The sequence below is a fragment of the Monodelphis domestica genome, chromosome 4, assembly GCF_027887165.1.
Source record: "Monodelphis domestica isolate mMonDom1 chromosome 4, mMonDom1.pri, whole genome shotgun sequence".
Lineage (NCBI taxonomy): Eukaryota > Metazoa > Chordata > Mammalia > Didelphimorphia > Didelphidae > Monodelphis > Monodelphis domestica.
Genome location: NC_077230.1, coordinates 423,364,190 through 423,384,940, shown reverse-complemented (window position 1 = coordinate 423,384,940; position 20,751 = coordinate 423,364,190). Strand labels below are relative to the sequence as shown.

Sequence of the window (20,751 nt, the reverse complement as noted above, 5' to 3'; positions counted from 1 at the left end):
GCCAGAGTCAGCCTCCCTTGAGAGACCTCCTTAGAGATTGTCCTTCAAGAGATTCTTCTCAAGAGACCCTCCTTAGAGCCTGTCTCTCCAAGAGCTTTTTCTCTCAAGGTGATCTTGATAGTCTGGGTCATATAACCTTAATATAGGGATTCAAGCACAGTTTATCTACCCACCATTTTCTGTGTTCATTTAGGAGTCTAAACAGTATCCACTGAAAGGGAAAAATAAAGATGGAGATGAGGTGTCAATACAAGTCAATAGGAGGTAATACTGGGTGACCCATGCTCTCTTGGGGGACAAACTACTTCTCTATGGGCAGTGGGAGGGATCTGTGCAGTGGAGGGGTTCCCTGGGACAGTCAGGAAACCACAGAAGCTGGGAGGGGAAGAAGAAGGAGAAGAGGGGAAGGAAGTCAAAAGCCAAGTTTCTGCCCTGTGAAATGTATGTGATTCTTGCTGAAAGAAATCCAGCCCTGACAAGAGACATCAGTTAGCAAGAGAAAGTGGAAATGGAGCAGAGACAGTACTGGGATCCCAGGCAGTTATAGCTCTGAGTCTGGAGACCAGAAGAGACACCTCCAGGGTCTGCACTTGGGCTCTAAACAAGGGATACACAGCTAAAGAGAGAAATCTAGAGATTCCTGGGAAGGAGAGAGATGGTGCCACACAATGAGCAGCACAGACTATGGGAGAAGTTCTCAGAAGCCCCCTACAGTGGAGGCAACCCATGGAAGTGGCTCCTGATCACAGGTGAGATACCAACTCTGTTGGAACCTAGAGGAGAAAAGGAGGCTTGGGGGATTCTGGCCCTGATAGAAGCAAGTCAATCAATGCTCGGTTCAACAGGAGGGAGACCAGTCCCAGGGAATCTGTCCTCCAGGCTTGATGAGAAAAGTCCTCCTTGAAACAGGGGTAGAGGAAGAAACTGAAGCTCAGGATCATCAGCCCACATCCCTGAGGCTCAGGGCAAAGGCTAGCCCAGAAGCTGAGTAATCGAGAGGCTAAGTAAGTTTTCCAATGGGAGGAGACCTTGGTTTGGACCTTAGCCCTGATGTTTCCTCGCTGTGTGACCATGTACAGCTCATTCTTAGTCTGAGACACCTCCTGTCTCCCAAGGCTGTTTGGGAGCAAACCTCTTAGAGCCTTCAAGTGTACACAGAGTGTCGTGGGGAAATGCCCTGCTTGGGTGTGGAGCCAGAAGATCCGAGTTCACATGCTGCTTCATTACTTATTATTTAATACCAAAACTAAGAATACTAAAACTATTGAATACTAATGTTAATTTGTCTAAGTTTCATTTTTCCTTATGTGCAAACTGAGGATGTTTGATTCAGGTATTTCAAATTTATTTTCTAGGTTTAGGACCTGATTTCTATCTCCAGTCACAATTTTGTTGATTCTTTTCTCCCTTCCATATCTTACCCAACACAATGGCAGGTCCATTTTGAATTAGGTCCAAGGAGGAAGTTTATTTTATTTTTATTTTTTACCTTTACAAACCATGATCATTTATTAGAGCACAGACATATTGTAAATAATATGAAAAGGCAGAAATAACTTATACATTATTTACAGATAATAAAGCAATAAAAGCAGTCCTTGGTTCAATGACCCAAAACAAGACAGAGATCCAGAGCATAACAACAATGAAATAAAAAAAAACCGAATAGGTCAAAGACCAAATCATAGATACAATTAATAATTATGTAAAATGACATCGATTCAACAATAACAGAATTCCTTGAAGCTCTTGATTTATAAGAAGTCTCCTATTGAAAAGAGTCTATTACCACCAAAGGTAGCCCATTCCATTCTCAGGCAGCTCCCAGTTGTGAATTGAGCTAAAATTTGCCTTTTGGTTGATTATATTGAGTGTTCCTAAAAGTAGGCTCAAGTTATTTTTCTAAGAGTTAACAGGAAGTTGAAAATGGAAATAATTTGGTCAAAGTATAACACAATGATATTGATACAAATCCATATATTTAGAACCTGAGCTGTGTAATGGCATTCTTACCCATATGGTTCTTATCCTTGTATAATATTAACACTTTGTCATCGTACTTACAGGTTTATAATCGCCAAGTTTGCCCAGTACAATAGTTTTATCATTAAAAGTAGAATTGTGCATGGAGTTCTAGAATAGTTTCAGAGTTATAAATTTTTTCACCATACATCTGTGCATTTTATCTTTAGCTGACTGAATGTTTATGAATTTGATGTGCATAGTTACTCAGTTTTTTAATTGAAAAATTTTGTTTAATTAATTAATTTAGAATATTTTCCCATGGTTACATGATTCATGTTTTTTCCCTCCCCTCCTCCTACCCGTAGGTGATACACAATTACACTGGGTTTTACATGTGTCATTAATCAAGACCTATTTCCATATTATTGATATTTGCTTGAGGGTGATCACTTAGAGTCTATATCCCCAATCATATCCCCATCGACCCATGTGATCAAACCGTTATTTTTATTTTTTGCCTGTATTTCCACTCCCACAGTTCTTTCTCTGGATGTGGATAGTGTTCTTTCTCATAAGTCCCTTCAACGGTGCCACAGTATATCAGTCTCTGTGTACAATGTTCTCCTGGTTCTGCTCCTTTCTCTGCATCAATTCCTGGAGGTCGTCCCAGTTCACATGGAATACAAGGAAGAAGTTTCAAATAGGTCTGGCTGATTTGGGAGAAACACACCAAAGCTTGTAGTAGGGACTCACTTCAAGAATGGGAGCCTCAAACTCTGTTCAGTGTAGAAGTAAGAAAAGAATTTTATTTGAAGAAAATGTTTAAGACAGTGATAGCCTAATAGCTGCTGCAGTAATGTGGAGGCTAATCAGGTAGCCTTAGGGCTGCTGGCAAGCCCAGGGGCTAGTAGAGTGGTCTCTTTAGAGCTGATAGTACAGAATAGCAGCTCTAATGTAGAGTGGTAGTTTGCTCTGAGGAGAAGAGCTTCCACACCGTGTGGATCAGGGTTGGTATATTTATTGGGGTCTGGGAGTTTTGCATGGGCAAGATTAGGGGATTCTTCTGCAATGCCTGAGTCCCCATTACATAGGTTCCTTCCTGTGATTCAGTACACTAAGTGGATAGTTGAACAATCTACAATTCATGCTTGACTAATGCTGAAACTACAGATTTCCTAGTTGATGTTTAACAAGTGCTCACTAAGAAATACAAGATTCAAAGCATGAGGGTCCCATTCCTATTACTACTCTTTACTGCTCATGGTCAGCCTACATCACCCCCCGCCCCTTTTAAAATCCCAGAAATTAAGAAATCTGGGGAGAATAGGTGAAAGTCTCAAAGTCTCAACCTCTGGAACTTCAGGCTGAGCTGGGATGTTGTAGTGACCTTAGCTGAGTCTTTGGAAAGGATCAATGGGCTTGATCCAGGGAATGGCTAGTGGGTGCAGGCAGACTGGCAATAGATGATACTATTTTAAATCTAATAGAGTGTAACGAGAAGAAATAAAATTAGTGAGTTTGTTTAGAAGACAGGGACCAGGAATCAAAAGGAGAGTTATGATTAGCAAGGGTATTAGGAGGGAGCTGACAATGGTATAAAGCCAGGATCCACAAGAGGATCCTGAGTTTGAAGATTTTTCCCCTTCAGTTTTGGCCTCGGTGATGATCATTAGCAAATGATTCGATTTGTTAACATATAAACAACCCCTTGTGCTGCAGTTAGAAAAGAGCTCTATGGCATGGAAGGACCTTCTCAGTGAGGGACTTTAATGCCTTTTCAGCCTCTAATGAGGTCATTCATTGCCAATATCCGGTTGGCTAGTTCTTGGTAATTAGCCTTGGAAACACTCAATCCTGTTAGTCTAATGGTTGTCCCTGGGAGAGCTCCTGCCCCCCATAAGGCTGGGAAAAATGGGAAACGTCAGCATTGCTTTGGAGTATGTGAGAAGGAAGAGGGACAGGGAATGTAGCATCCCAGGTCTTGATGGGGAGAAATGCCTATGCCAGGGAAAAGAGGGGAAGCCAGTGATAGAGGTTTTGTTCATGAAGAAAAAGGAGGCCTGAAGCAGTGGGTGTTCCTGAGTAAAGTTCAGTAAAAGCCCAAGGGGGTTTGGACACGATGGGGTCTGGTCTGCTGCTGGAAAGATTTTGCAAAATTTGGGAATGAGTAAGGAGGAAAGCCATAGAAGGGATAGTGCAAGGGTTAGATGTATGAGGGCCAGTTTCAGGGGTGTACTTCCATGGGTGCCCTATTTTTGAGTCCCCAGGCAGCTTCTCCAGGTGGTCCAGAGGCGTCAAATCTCTGCCATTTCCTGGGCTCATAGTTGGTTTTGATAAAGTGAAATGGATCCTGGGTTCACACGTATGGGGAAACCTTGACAATATGCATTAGACTTGCCCCATCCTTCTTGTTGGACTGGCCAGTTAGTGAATGCTGGGCCTCTTTGTTTGCTTAACATGGTCTCTGCCACAGAGTCTGGGTGTCTCCAAGTATCCAGGCTGCCTGTAGGTTTGTGATCTTTTATAGAGATGGTAACAGGGAAAATACACTGGGATACGGGACCTTCTCCTATTTTGGCACTGTGTGAATGAGATACAGAATAGCAAGGAGGAAAAGTATCACTGTACACTGAGTTTTGATCAGGGGTTGGAGCTTCTACGGTCAATTCAGTGTTTACCTCTGTTCAGCTCTGGAAGTACTTTGTACAGTTCAGGGTCTTATAGCAGCTATCTGGATGAGGCGTGTCTATAATATCCATATTTCTTCTAGTGAAGAAACAGATTAATATCATGGGAACTTGCCCTTCAGATTAAACCCTAATGGGCCCCTTGTCCCAAGAACTAAAACTGACATGTCCTTATTTATGTTTCACAAGGATATATTATCTCAGGATTCACTGACCTGATCCGCCAGACCATATGTTAAAAGGAGCCATAAAGACCCTGAATCCAGGAGTTCTTGTCCCTCCCCCTCCTGACATATGCCAGGAACTGATAAGAACCCCAGCCCCAGGAGTTCCTGTTCACTCCCCCCCACCCCAGGAATTCCTCTGTACTACCCCTACCCTAAAAGCTTATAAAAAGGCTGCAAACCCTAGACTCAGGGGCAGCTCTCTTTTAGGACTACGCCCCAAGCTATAGTTTGGTTAATAAAAGTATCTTTTCTGGATTGCATTACTGTGTGTGTGTGTCCTCCATGGAATCGGAGCCAGAACCGGACATTACACTAAGTGTAGTAAGGAAATTGGGATCAAGTATTAAAGATAAGATAGCTGATAAAGAGATCTCTTAGGGAGTACAAGCAAATTAGGGAGAAAGGCACAAGACTAGAATTTGGAAGAAAGAACACAGGAAAAGGTTGTGGCAGTTGGGGAAGATCCTCCGACTAGGACACTCACTGACAGGACTTTGGTGGGTGAGCTGGTGCTTGCTCTCTGGCTGCTGGAGACAGACATCTCACTCTTGGTTGATGAAAAAGAAGAGAGACCCCTGAATCCAATCTAAAGGGGTTTCTACTTTCCTCACACACACACACACACACACACACACACACACACACACACACACACACACACACACATATATATATATATATATATATATATATATATATATATATATATATATATATAATATGTCTCCAGTAACCTGTCATACTGACCCAGGGAAGGAAAGTCATCACTGGCTTTCCTCCTGAGAGGAGAGTTAAAAGATAATTTTTGGATATAAACAAAGTATCATATTACATCCTCCTCCTCTCAAGTCTAAATTATCTACCTTTATTATCTCATAGGACTGTGATGGTGAACCTATGTAACACATGCTAAAGGGGGCTGCTCTCTGCCCCCTCTCCACTGCTCCTGATGAAATTTCTCATATGGCCCACCCCTCTGCCCAGCAGCCCAGTGGGAGCACTTCCTCCTTCCCCTGTCTGGGGTAGGGGGGTGACTCACATGTGGGCTGCAGTTTCTAAAAGTTTCTCTAAAAGGTTCACCATCACTTCTCTAGGATCTCTCAGTCTATTTGTCTCACTCCATGCTTCCAGGAAGGTGGGAAACAGCAATAGGTTTTCTCTATTTTCTTAGGATAGCCAACAGGAGGACAGGTTAAAAAGTGTTATAGCTCTTTCCACCACATGGAGTTTGGGTGTTCTGGGCAGTTCAGAAGGAGGAAAGAATGAAAATAAAGTGGGAAATCCCTGTAGTGTATGTTGCTGAAATAGACAATAGTTTAGTAGAATCTTAAGAGTTAAAGAGTTAAAAGCTCCAAGCCAAATGATTAGTGGGAATGTAAAGCCTCCCTCCAGCGAGAAGTTCTATGGTAGGAAAATAGAAATAGGATAGAAGTTTTTGATCCCGTGAAGGGCGTGAAGGAGCTAAGCTTTTGAGATGTAAATAATGAGTCAGTAGTCAATTATTATTAATATTTGGGAGCCACAGCCATGCTCCAATCAATGGACGTCACTGAAAGGCTATATTCAGCCCAGAGATCCCATTTAACACTGCACTGGTCAGAGGATGATAGAGAAAGGAAAGTGCCTGGCCGAAGGCCAGGTCCCAGGTGAGAGAGATAGAGAAGGATTAAAGATGGAGCTTGGCCAGAGGCCAGGCTCCAGCAAGGACAGACATCAATGTGAGCTGGAAGAGAGGAAGAGGGGAAGAGAGAGGCGGAGCTGGCTAGGCTGTATTTAATCTCTTTGATATGCAAATATACACAGTACATAGGGATGATTATCATTGGTTAATGACAAGGTATAGGTGTGATTTTTCTTAACCAGGTGAGCACAAAGAAACCTGTTTTCCCACCTAACCTGTAGGAAGCTGGGGTCAAGGGTCAGAGGCTTTCCCAGCCATGTGCAATACCGAGCATGCTCAAGACTGAGCATACTCTCTTCTAAGACAATCTGTACACACTAACTGTTTCCCTTGCCCATAGCTAGGGGTGGACTGCTACAGGATGTTATGCCAGGGGTATTCAGGGGATGTTACAATTGACCCTAGTTGACTTCTTCTCAATTGGAATTCAGTTGGTTCACAGGAGTATGATGGAAGAGGATCAGCACAAGCTGGGGGTAAAAATGGTTTGATATGAGAGGTATGTGTCCAAGAGGACTGTCCTTATAATTTAACAGCAGTAGGGGTTACAAGAATGACACAGAATGGGTCACTCCATTTCACATAAAGTTGTTCATTTACCCCTTCTACTTTCCAGGGCTTCTGATATGCTATGACTCCCAGCTGTTCAGGTGGATGTGGTCCCATCTCTCCCTTCTCTGTTTTAGGAAGAACTGTGTCTGCAGATTCCCATAAGGCAATGTGAATAGATCCCATTTGGCAAGCAAAACTAGCGAAGGCATATGATTCTGAGGCTAAAAGAGAGTCAGTAAAGAAAGGTATCCCATATAGAAGTTCAAAGGGTCTGATTCTTAGGCCAGCCTTGGGATCTATGTGAATCCTCAAGAGGACCATGGGAAGGGATTGTATCCAATGTCTTTCAGCTACCTGACATATTTTAGTGAGGACTCACTTTAAGATGTGATTCATTTTTTTCTAATTTCCCAGAGGACTGGGGATGCCAGACTGAATGTAAGAAGTCTGGACCATTACCATTTTGGAGGAAATATGGAAGACCAATTCTGGATATAATTTCTTTCAAAAGAACTTTAGTTACTTACAAAACCCAGTCATTCCCCAAAATGTTCACAGCTGTTTCTTTGTGGCTGGGGTGGAGGAAAGGAAAAGAGAGCTTGCTTCCTCTCAGGAGCTAGGGACCGGCAGGTGGGTGTTAACACATGACCAAGGTACCTCCCTTGCTGTTGGTACATCTGGGCTTTCGTTGGGGAAACCCAGTAGCCCCAGACTGTCAAGAAATAGATCTTAATGGTGTCTTGATGAGAAATCTCAAGATTAGGGCTACAAATTCAAAGGTCATTTGTATGCTGAATAATAATCCTCTTATCTAATTGGAGATCCCTCAAATCTTTACTGGGGGCATTCCCCAAAAGGTGGGGACTATCCATGAAAGCTCCCAGCAGGGAGGAGTCCAAGTATATTTTCTGGATGGCAGTTCAGATGGTGAAGCCCACTCAAAGCAAAAATGAACTGACAAGGGGGATGCAAAAGAAAGTATCTTTCAGGCCCAAAACAGAAAACCAGAGAGTGTCACAAGGAATCTGAGCAGGATGACACAGGGGTTGGGCACTCTGGGGTGCACAGGAATAATTGCCTCAGTGACTGCCCTAAGATCCCATACCAGCTGATCATCCCCATTTGATTTCTTTACAGGAAGGATTGGTGATCTGCCAAATGATTGACAAGGGGTTAAAAATTCATATTGAGGAAGTCTGTCCATCAGGGACTGGAGGCCCCTTTCCCTTCTATGCTGATAGGCTATTGCTTCCTGTAGGGGTAGTTAAGGTGCTCTTTCCAATGTACTCTAACTGGTTCCACATGGAGAGCTTTCTGGGGATCTCCAAGTCCCAGATTTCAGAGGAAACATGGTTGAGTTTGGACGGGGGGCTGGAATGGGGGAGCAAAAGTGTAACGGGTGAGTACAGACACAAGAGTGTTCCCACTTTGGTCAGAAGGACCCAACTAGAAGGAATATAGGGCAAGGCAGGCGGATGAGGAAGCTGTGCTGAAACATGGGACCTCCGAATGCACAGGGTAGAGGCAGAGACTCTAAGCAGCCTTGCTGGTGACCCTGGATCCCCACTATTTGATGCTGACAAGGTTTGTGGGGCCACAGAATGGGGCAGGACAGAGTAAGTGACTCCTGTATGAACAGGGAAATTTACGCTCTTACCTGCCACATCCAAAGTCAGCCTGGGCTCAGCCATCAGGATGGAAAGAGTGGGGGCTCCAGGCAGTTCTTAGGGCGTTTGCTTTTCCATTGTCCTTCTCCCCACAGGAGGGACAAGGGCCTGGGGGCAAAGCTGGCTTATTGTGGTTCTGGGGGCAGCCGCCATCCCAACGGCCCTCCTTCCCACATTGAGAGCAGGTTGCTGAGCCTTGACTTGGGTCAAGCCTATTTTGCCTGGAGCCAGTTTCTTACCGGGAGGGCCTGGCTTGGTAACTTCAATGCGCAGTGCCTGTTCCTTGCAATGGGCAGGACCTTTACGTGCCTCTCCCTCAGTCTGCTCCAGGTCTTGCTGTTAAATAGCTCGAAGGCAGCATGAAGCCGTTTGCAGGTGGGTGTTTGGGGGCCAGATTCCAATTTCCACAGCTTCCTTCTCATCCCAGGAGCTGACTGGCTGATGAAATGCATGCTGGGAAGGTGGCCTCCCTCGGGAGACTCAGGCTCCATGCTGGTAGATTTCTCCCTGGCTCCCTCCGACCTGCTGTGCAACATGGCCTGCAGGGCCTTCCTCCATCTTTCCGGTGACGTCCATTACTTTCTCACGAGTGAACTGTTCTGTTACTCCTTTCACCATTTCCTCAATCAGGCCCATCAGCTTATGGGTTCCTCTTTGCTCATCATGGCTGTCCTGTTGGTAATCCCAGTCCAGGTCAGATACGGGAGCTGCCGAAGCACCCAGGGGACATCTGGATCACTGGCTGCTCACCCACTGCCCTTCCCCTGTGCCAGACCCCAAATCCTCTCGTTTTCATCCCCTGGGCAGTAAGGAGACAGGATGATGTCCGTGCGGCCTGGGGCAGGTCAATCTGCAGGGCGATTGCTTTAAACCAATGAAATGGGGAGGATCTGCAGGATACTCGCCTAATTTCTCTCCCCAAAGCCACTCCACAGGCGATGGTGCATAAGACAAGTGGCTCCTGGTGTGGAATGGGCTGGAAGGAGGCAGAGGAGGAGGGGGAGCAGGTGGCAAGGGAGGGTATGGAGCAGGTAAAAGGGAAGAAGCAGAGCCTGCAGGGGCTGGAAGGGGGGACCTTCTGCTGAGGGGGGGTTTCTGCTGGGACAGAGGAAGAGGGACCAGAGGAAGCAGAGGAGACAGATGGGACAGGGGCAGAGCCTTTACCCCCAAGGTGGGGGTGGGTGAGAGGAGGAATGGCAGGAGCGGAGTTAGGGAGACTGGAGCCAGGATGGGGTCTTCTAAAAGAGTGGCTCTGGGTTCTCTTTAGCCTTCCTAGCCACGCACACCACACACTAAGTTCTGGGCTCTGTGCCAGGGCCTCGAAGGACGAGGCATGAGGCATTTGTGTCCACTTGGTGGCAGAGCAGGTCCAATGGAAAGAGAGTGTTATAACTAACAGCCCCATTTCTTGGTCTTTGGGGCTGTATGGCAGCCAGGAGACACTGCAATAAGAAATCAACTTCTTCATCTTCAACATGGATGGATCTACCTTGTCCCAATGCTTTAAAAGAGGGCCCAGTGGTGACTCTTGGGAATAGATGCTCCTTGCCCCACACTCCCCTTGGGGAATGAAGCATAAATCGGGTCCCTGGGGGAGCAAGGGCTAAAGAAGATCGCTATTTCGGACCTCTGATCAAAGGGGTTCAAGCAAGATACTTCCTGGTCAAGCCACCAGAACATGGTGTGGGAGAAACACAGCCAAGCTTGTAGCAGGGACTCGCCCCAGGAATGGGAGACTCAACTCTGTTCAGTCCAGAAGTGAGAAGAGAATCGTAGTCAAGGAAGAAGAGGTTGAAGGTGGTGAAACAGCCTAAGAGCTGGTGGAATAGTCTTGGCCGCTGACCAGGCAGTCTTAGGGCTGATGGATGAGCCCAGAGACTAGCTAGTAGAGTAGCTTCTTGGGAGCTGATGGTTTGGAGGAGCAGCTCCTCTGCAGAGTGGCAGCTTCCACAGCCCGTGGAGCCCGGTTGGCATATTTATTGGGGTCTGGGAGCGTAGCATCTCCCTTTCCCATCTCAGGGGGAGTTATGTTTGGGGTTTGCGGCCATTGGGAATGAGGAGCATGAGCAATATGGGGGGATTCTTCTGCAATGCCAGCGTGTCCAGTGCACAGGTTCCATGTTTTTCCATTGTCCACCTTGTCATCATTTGTCAGCACTGGAGAGGTCTCGCTGCCCTTCTAGAGTGGGAACATGGGGGTGTGAATCTTGAAATTTCTCAGACTTGTGAATGCTAAAAATTTCCCCATTGGGGAATTCTCCATTGGAACAATTCCCTACTGGGAACATTCCCCATTTGAAATATGAGAACTCTACTTGGATCCGAAATGGGAGGACCTCTACTCCACCTGTACTTAAGACTGCTTTAGGTGAGAAAACTTCTTGCTGACCAATGAGAAATGCTTTCACCCATACTTATAATGAGGCAAAAAGTTCTTTAAGCCATGCCTATTTTTAGAGTTAATACAAAGGGGTGCTAAGTACCTATTAAAGGTCAGGCAACTTGTAAACTTGTCAGGAGAAAAAGGTAAGAAACTTACTCGGAGATTCTAACCTACTCAGGAGTGGATTACTAAAAGGATTAATCTACTCAGCTGTGAATTCAGAATGGGCTGTCCTTTGGAAAACATCTACTGTGATTGGTAGAAGGAAGATCTTAGGGGAGGTGACATAGGAGAAAATCCCCTATATAAAAAAAAGACAGCCTGCTAATAAAAAATCTGATGAAGATCTCTTGAGAAAAAAAAGCTCTGGAGAGACAATCTCTAAGGAGGTCTCTCAAGGGAGGCTGACTCTGGCTGGAACTCCCTCTGGGGAGACTCTGTCCTTCTGAATCCTCGCTTGGACAGAACTTGTGGTGAGTGATTAAGGACTGACTGATTTTTTCTCTTAGGGCTTAGGCCTGGGTTGGCCAGGACTGGCCAGGGACGGCTTATCCCTTTCTCATTATTCCCTCTTTTTCTCTCTTTCTCTCTCTCTTAATTCCTCATTGTATTATTAATTAAATTCTCTATAAAACCCAGTTGACTTGGGTATATTCATAATTGGGAATATTTCCCTGGCGACCACCTTATATTTGATTTTAAAACAAGACACTGTAGTGAACACATATTTTCTGCGGTCACAATTTACCCACTCACTCTTTATATCTATCACAATTTAAATCTTCAACCATTTTAACTCTTACAATTTAAGTCTTCCACCATCTTAACTATTACAGTTTATGGCAGACAACTATTTTAAATATAACAGGGGTTAGGGGTGCGATACATTGGAGGCCCACTATGGGTCCTTTTCTATTTCTTTTTTTTTTAAACCCTTACCTTCTGTCTTGGAGTCAATACTGTGTATTGGCTCCAAGGCAGAAGAGTGGTAAGGGCTAGGCAATGGGCGTCAAGTGACTTACCCAGGGTCACACAGCTGGGAAGTGTCTGAGGCCGGATTTGAACCTAGGACCTCCCATCTCTAGGCTTGGCTCTCAATCCACTGAGCAACCCAGCTGCCCCCTCCTTTTCTATTTCTAAGAATATAAGTAATTAATAAAATGGAGCACGGACAAAGCTGATGGTCAATCTAGAATATTCTAGATCTAGTAGCCAGAGTGGAAAATGGAATGATCTACAATTCATGCTTGACTAAAGGTGAAACTAGAGGTTTGACAGCTGAGGTTTAATCAGCGCTAACTAGTGAGAAATGGGAGACTTCAGAGTAGGAGGACCCCATTCCCATCCCTGCCCCTCACTGCCCACTGGCAGCCCACACAGGACCAAACTCTCAGATCTTCTGCAGAGAAGGACAGATAGGAAGATGGGTAGCCACTGGAATGCCCTCCAGACATGCCCCACCGAGCCCACCCTAGACTCTGGGGCCGGCTTGGCAGCACCCCTGAGTCTGGGGAGAGCTCTGGGATCGGGGTCTGCCAGGAGGGCAGGGGATGTGCTGACCTCTCTCTGCCTCCTTCCTCCCCTCAGCCTCCATCCTCAGCTGCTGGAGCCAGCCAACGTCTGCTCAGGATCTCACTGTTGTACCAATCCCGGCCAATGTGAAAGAAGGCGACAGAGTCATCCTGGTGGTCCAGGGGGTCTCAGGGAAGCCTTTGAGCTACACTTGGTTCAGTAGATCACCAGGAGATTCAAGCGACACTGAGATCGTCAGGTACATTGTTGGTAACAGAACACGGATACCAGTCAATATCCGGCAGAAGGTGCTCCCCAATGGCTCCCTGCTCATCCCCAACCTCCTCATCAGTGACACTAAATACTACACTGTACAGATGGTCGATACCTTTGGAAATATACTTAGAGGAGGAGCCCCACTGACAGTGTATGGTAAGTGCTGCCCTACCCACGGGCCACGCAGTTGTTCTAACAGCCTCTCCCTGTCTGGGGTCCGACTCCTCCCCACCCTCCTTAGCCAGGGAGCAGGAAGAAGCCCCAGCCTGACCCACTCCCACAGGAAGGAGCCTGAGGAGGGGAGACTCCCTGAACTTCGAGCTTCCTGCTTTTCTTAAACCCTCTCCTTCCACTTTACAATCGATGCTGTGTATTGGCTCCAAGGCAGAAGAGCAGTAAGGGCCAGGCAATGGGGGTCAAGTGACTTGCCCAGGGTCACCCAGCTGGGAAGTGTCTGAGGCCAGCTTTGAACCCAGGACTTCCCATATGTAGGCCTCGCTCTCCATTCACTGAGCTACCCAGTTGCCCCCTCATACCTTCCTGCTTATCACCCCCAGAGAACCCATGAGAGTTCAGAGGTTCCTGGCTGCGGAGGCCCCCAAGACTGAGGGAATGCAAGGGCTTCTACACTCTCCAGACAAGTCTCCAGAGGACTTGGCTGCTTATTTCCATGTGGGCTAAGTTGTCTTGGCCACTCTGCACCAAGTCACCCAGGCCACTGCCTGCCCCAGGAGAGCTGATTCACCTCAGGGAAGATCTGGAGGTCCAGGTCAGTCAGGGCCAAGGTGGGTTGGTTCTGCCGGCTCTGCCTTATATCAGCCTTACATAATGGCGATGTGGAATCTAGAACCCCAACGTGTAGCCTAGTAAGATCTGATGAGCCCCGAGTTTTAGGACTAGCTTGTATGTTGGAGACCCCAAAGCTTGTGCTTGTTCCCTGAGAATCCACCCTGACAGAAGGCCAGGCTAGCAGATTCAGACTGAATAATGGACCCCAAGGGAAAGGACAATCCCAGTGTGGTGGAACTAAGCACAAGCTGAGTGCCTCTTTCTGCCTTGGAAGCTTCCCCATTGTACCACATCCCCCTTTCGGGGGTCGAACTTGGGGCCTTCAGTTTATGAGACTGAAGAGCCGCCCACTGTGCTAAAGACTCGCTTGGCTGGGGCTTGGCCCCATCTGATGGGGATCGTCTTACCTTGGGGTCCAGCATTCAGTCTGAAACTGCCAGCCTGAGATTCCCTTCAGGGTGGATTCTCACAGGAACAGGGAGCAAGGACAAGCTTTGGGGTCTCCAACCTACAAGCTAGTCCTGAAACTTGGGGTTCTTTAGGTCTTACTGGGCTACACGGTGGGGCTTTCTAGATTCCGTGTTAACACATTTAAAAGCATATGAGGCAGGCGGAGTATTGTTGGGTGAGAAGATGGTCACTGATGTACCCTTTCCAGGCGGGTCCAGCAGGTCTGCCCTCCAGACTACCTACTGCTGGCGAGCCAGAGGCCTGGCTGCCTTGGAGGTCTCTTCATCCCCAAACTCCTAATTCTGTGAAAGAAAGAGAGGAACCCGTTATAAACAGGGATGACAGGGGGGAGAACACCTGCATCATCTCCTCTGTTTTTGTCTTGTTTGTTTTAATAACCCTTGCTTTCCTTATTCGATTTAGTACTAGACATTGGTTCCAAACCAGAAAAGAGGTAAGGGCCAGGCAATTGGGATTAAATGACTTATCCAGGGTCACATAGCTAAGAAGTGTCTGAGGATAGATCTCCAACCCTGTCTCCCTCCACTGAGCTGCCTACCTGCCCTTCTTACCTTCATTTCCTCGAGGAATGACCAAGAGAGAGGTGCCCAGGGGCCCCCTTGTGTAGGGTACGACTGGGACAGAAGGTCGTGGATCCTGCTGAGGTCTCTGCTGAAGGAAGTGGCGACAAATTCAATGCAAGGAGAGGATTAAAGAGATCATTTGGGGCTCCACCCAGGAGCAACTTTCCCAAAGAGGAAAGCTTTTCCCTGGGGAAAAAATGTCAACATTAGCTTTCACATGTCAGAGGGTATATGAAGTGCTCTAAGTAGAATATTTCATTGGATTCTCACAAGGACCCTGCAATTGTGGCACCATTTTTCATCAGGGAAGAAAATGAGACAGAAAGAGACCAAGTCACTTGGCCAGTCACAGAGTTAGTAAGTATCAGAGGCAGGATTTGAATTCAAGCCTTCTTGACCCCAAGTCCAACATTCCATCCACTACAGATAATCACCTCAGGAGATCCTGAAAGCTTTCTTTAAAATTCAGAGTTATTTTATTTTCCAATTACGTGTAACAATAATTTTCAACACGGGGTTTCCAAAATTACAAGAGCCGAGACGTCTCCTTCCCTCCCTTCTCTCCCCTACTTGGGGATGGCAAGAGAATCGATCTGGGTCATCCAGTTTGGCCATGGAGAATCCACTTCCCTCTTGGACCTTCTTGGAAGAGCACACTCACCCCGGAGCCAAAGCCCCAAACTAACTAACAGAAATACCTTCAAGTGAGAGCCTCCAGAGCCCATTCTCTGGAGCTCCACAGCCTTCCGAGCCAATGGCTTTCCGAATGGAGTGACATTCATCCTTCTGAATCTGACTTCCTCCTTGGACTTTGCGTACACGGAAGCAAGATGTACCTTCTCTCCCGACATCATGAACATGGAAACGGGTTCTCGGGGGAAACACGCATAACCTGGCGGGGAGGAGGGAACAGAGATGTCCGAAAAGGAATATCTATGTGTAGAAAGAGAGTCACTGACATGTCCCAGAAGTCTCTTGGCATCTATTTGCCCATATTCTCCCCAAGAAGAGCATAGAGTGTGCTGAACGCTACAAGCTAAATGGGAAGAGTCTCTGTTCCGATGGGCTGCTGTGGTTTTACCTAGACAAGTTTGGGTTTGGGGCCAGTCACTGATGTCTCAGTATTAACAAGGGTAAATGCCCAGTTAAAATACCCACTTTTAGCATTTGGCCGGGGAATCGTTCAGCAGAGATCCAATGGCCGTTTCCCTGGGATGTTTGAGTGGGAGCCCCAACCAGGTCTGGTTTCCAAATGACTCAGAGGTCCAACATGGAGGAATTCCAGAGGCCCTCTGGGGAATGTCTGGCCATGAGGTGTTGGGGTCTACGGGAGAATGGTGACAAGGCAGGACATCTGGGGATTTCTTGCAGATTGTGCTTGTGGGAAATTGTCCTAGGCGGCCGTCGGTGGCAGGAGGCGTTCAATGGCTCCAGAGTGAGATGCAGGAGTAAGCACAGGGTTGCTCTTCTCCAGCTGACTTTCTGCACCCCAATACCTGGGCAGAGGAGATTGTGGGAAGCGGGACCCAAAGATCACCCAGCTGTTGATCCAGAAGCATTTAGTCAGACACCTATCATGTGCCAGGCACTTTACTGGGTATTGGGGATAAAACATGATAAAATAGAATGGCTGCATTCTATTGGGGGAACATAAAAATGTGAACATGCAACAAATGTTAGGGGAACAGGGATGGACCCTGGACTGGGAGGTGGAAATCTTGGGGGAGGCAAATTTCCCTGCCAATGCAAGGGGGGCCCTGGCTCTTAACCACTACTAGCCTTTGAGTTCTTTTGGTCAGTGAGGAGAAAAAGCAGCTTGAAAAAAAATTAAGAAGCTGGTATGTGTCTGATGCAGAACTTGCACCCAGTTCTTCTTGGCTTCAAGGCAGGTACCCTAGTTATATACAAAGTAATTAGGGAGGGAGGGCACTAGCAGATGATGGCACCAAGAAAGGTTTCATAGAGGACATCCTGTTTAAAGGTCATCTTGAAGGAAAATAAGGGGTCCAAGAGGGAGAGGAAAGGACAAAGAGCATCCCAAGTTGGGGAACAGAATTGGCTTTACTCCTCAGAACCAGACACTCTGGTGGATGGGACCTGGGAAAGAAGTTCTGCCCACTGGACTCTCTGAAGAGCCTAGGAAGAAAGAGCCTGAAGAGAACCCAGTGATAGCTGCTGAGGAGGGGAACTTGTGTGGTTCCAAAACTACTTGAGTTCCAGAGCTTGTATGTGGCACAGTAGATGGAGTGTCATGTCTGGAGTTGGGAGGACCTAGCTGTTTGACTCTGGGCAAGTCATAACCCCATTTGCTTATCCCTTTGCCTTCTCTCTTGCAAGGGCTACTAAGACAAAAAGGATGTTTTCTTAGAGAGTTCCTCAGTTCTCCTGCAGGGTCTTCTTAGGCCTGGAGGCAACAAAGGATTGGGCCTTTCACCAAAGAAAATCTCAGTTGGACTCTCCCAAGGCTACCAACTTCAGCTAAAGAGGTAGGGCCATGGCAAGAGGCAAGCTCTAGACATGAGATCAGGACGTCTGCACTCAAACCCCAGCTCCAGCATTTACCATGTGAGCACCAGCAAGTCACCTTAGCTCTCCGAGTCTCCACTGCTTCATCTGTAAAATGAGGACACTTATTCCTGCAATACCTGTCTCTCAGACTGGTCCTGAGGGAGGAACCTTCAAGCCTGCAAGCTAAGCCAATCAGTATTACTTTGGGAATGCTCTGTAATCTTCTACTCATTTGCCTTGGGCAGCTGGGTAATCCAGTGAATAGAGTGCTGGACTTGGGATAAAACCCCTGAGAAGGGGGGGTGTCAGCTAGGGCAGGGGACATAAAGAAAGGCTTCATGGATGAGCTATAGAGTGATCTGAGCCTGGCAAGAAGAGGATTTTTGCAGAGATCTTCCAGTTCATGTGCATAGAGGGGGATGATGGGAAATCAAGAAAGACGAAAGAATATCTAGACTCTTAAGTAAGTTCTGTATCAATTATGGCTTGAACAGAATTCTTCTGTGATGGAATTCAAATTTATTGGAAGATTGAGAGTCTAATGAGGAGTGGTGCAAAATCCCACCATGAGGAGGCTTTGGTCGCCTGAGCTACTCAGGGAAGAACAAGAGAAAACACCTTGGAGGAACTTGCTTCCCTCTAGTTTTCTGCAGGGATGCTCTGAGACCAGAATAGCTCATAGTGATGCATCGGCTTCTGGTTTTGATTCTGAGCAGCTGTTTTTGTCTCCTTCAGTGGGCAAACCTCTGGCTTGGTGGAATTCCTTCCCTTCTCCTGCTGCTGCTGATCCCAAACAGACTTGAGTAATTTCCTCCTCATTTCTTGTTGGTCATGCCTTGAGATCCCTTCCTATCACCTTGGTAACTTGTTGGTGACATTAACTCTTCTGGGCCAGCAGGGCAGGAGTGTCCATGATGTGTGAGCTTCTTGGGGAATCTCAGAACATCCTCTGATATTCTTTCTGTTCTCTAATGTGGAAGTTTCTTTGGGCTGGTCAGAACTCTACCACCTATAACTGTGTTAGTGAAGGTGTGGCACACATGCCCCAGCATGCTGGAGGGGGTTGCACTGTTTCCCTCACCCACTATGCCTTGCTCTTCTTCACAGTGGCCCAGAGCAAGTATGTCCTACCTCTCCTGTGTAGAGTAATGCATGTGGGGGGGGGGGGGGGGGGCTACAGACAACTGGAGAGTACAATTTGGGCATGTAATCTCTAAAAGGTTTACCAATGCTGTCGTGAACTTGAAAGAGCTTCAGAGATGAGTACATTATAAGGGACTCTGATTGTACTTTCTTCCTCGAATATTTGCAGTACTTCTTTGAGAAAGAAATACAAATGTCTTTCATTGCATCATACAGAATACAAAAGGCAGTGTTATATAGAGAAGGACCAACTGATACAGACATGGGAATATCTGAAATTAAGTTCTGCCCCTGACATTTACTGTTTCTCTAGCAATAGTGAAGTAATCCAGCCACTTCATGATCTTCCTGCATGGGTCTAAGGTTAGAAGGTAAGCCAAGAGCTGGGAGGATATGGGTGGAAGGGCTAAAGATGAAGGGAGAAAGGACATGTGTATAAGAAACACAGAAAGAAGTACAGGGATCTTCAGCATCATGTCAGACTGTCAGCTCCTCCTCAGCAGTCAGAGAGAGGGAGGGAGGGAGCTGACCTGCTTTTATTGAGGATTGTAGCCATGGGAGCTAAAGGATGTCAATCAAATAGGTAGCACATCAGAAGTTATAACATAGCACTCACCACCAAAAGGAACAGCTGGCAACACAACAGTACCGCCATCTGCCCAGGAAAGAAGCTCATGTGAAACCTTCTCCTTTCCGGCACACTGGCACCAGCTTACACAAATGCAAGGGTCAGTCTGTGACAATACAAAGCACCTTTAGAACTTCTCTGCTAGCTTTCAGACTGCAGATAGTTGAGACACTTTGATTTCCAAGTTCCACAAAATCTAAGCCCAACCGATTTACGGATTCAGAAATCAATCACGTGGAATATTAGAAATATATCCCCAAGTCTGGTCCATGACCACTTTGCTCATTAGAGTCAGCTTTTGAACACATCTTCAATATCTTCATGATTTGTTGTTACTGAAACCCTTCAGATAGGCTGGCCAATTGAGGTCTGAGCCTTAAGCAACCTTTGAAGGAGGGAAAGAGGATGACCTTGGAGTCAGGGAGTTTGGGTTCAAATTCAGCTCTGCTTCTTGCTGTTTGTTTAATCAGGTAACAGCCCCGAGTCTTCATTTTCTTCTCTAACAATGGGAACATTAGACTAGATCAAAGCTTCTTCTATTTGAGGAGGTCCATAAATGTCAATGGGAAAATGGCATCTTCCTTTGTCCTAACTTTTGGGTTTTGGGGAATCCTTTTGATTTCATTTTGTGAATTTAAAAATCATGATTCTGAAAAGGGGTCCTTGTGCTTCTTCCGACTGCCTGCCCCATGGAGCCATGAAATGAAAAGCTGATGAGCGTATGGTCCATGTGATGGCTGAGGTCCCTGCCAGCTCTGAGTCTGTAACCCTTTGATCCATGGCTTGGAGATGGCAGGGCAAGGGCATGGCCCCAAGGAATTGAGTCGTCCGGAATATTGTTGAATTCTAGGGTTCAAGTTTGTAATGGAACTCGGGGGAAGGCAAACAGGGGGCTTAGGAGATGTGGAACTCTGCTATCTGGTCAGATATTTAGGGGAGACCTAATCCATATCTAAGGAATAACCACATTCAAAGATAGTGTTCCATACTCCTTAAGGGCATTGAAGCAGAAGGTGAATGAACGGTTATTTGTCAAGAAAGATGGAGAAAGGATGCCTGTTTATACATGGGCTGGTCTCTATACTTTTGGGGTTCCCTGGTAGCTGTGAGATTCCAAGATGACTTCAAGTAAATATCCAGAACAAGAGCGGTCATCAATCCACTGGTTCCGGAATGTTCCATTTGAAAATGTGTGTTACGCACCTGCCACGTAGAAGGCATCATATGTGTCTAGGAAGAAGAAGTGTAAGGCCAAGGAGGGCAGCCTCCAGCTCACTATGATGAGGAGTTTTTAAATGCGCTGTGTAAGTAGTGAGCTCTCTGTCCCTAGAAGTCTTCCATGGCAGAAAGGATGGAGAAATGTGGCTTCAATGATAGAGCAAGTGGAATGACATGTGGTTGAATCATATTATAAGATTAAAAATTATATCCAATACTCCAGGCAATATATATTATAGGAATTTATTAAAAATAAATTTAAGGGGGCAGCTGGTTGCTCAGTGGATTGAGAGCCAGATGTAGAGATGGGCAGTCCTAGTTTCAAATCTGGCCCCAAACACTTCCCAGATGGATGACCCTGGGCAAGTCACTTCACCCCCATTTCCTAGCCCTGATCACTCTTCTGTCTTGGAGCCAATACACAGTGTTGACTCCAAGACAGAAGGTAAGAGTTTAAAAAAATAAAACTAATGAGAGGAGG

General features: G+C 46.4%; 1 protein-coding gene across 1 annotated transcript in view; it reads left to right on the top strand.

The window, feature by feature from the left end:
• The first annotated feature begins 445 nt into the window (after positions 1-445).
• LOC103094633 (carcinoembryonic antigen-related cell adhesion molecule 21-like) overlaps positions 446-20,751 on the top strand; it is a 40,048-nt gene continuing 19,742 nt past the window's right edge. The window contains exons 1-4 of the mRNA XM_056826222.1: positions 446-749; positions 12,750-13,277; positions 15,516-15,641; positions 15,938-16,012. Coding sequence (XP_056682200.1) covers positions 656-749; positions 12,750-13,277; positions 15,516-15,641; positions 15,938-16,012 — 823 coding nt within the window. The 5' untranslated portion in view covers positions 446-655. The remainder of the gene's footprint in view (positions 750-12,749; positions 13,278-15,515; positions 15,642-15,937; positions 16,013-20,751) is intronic.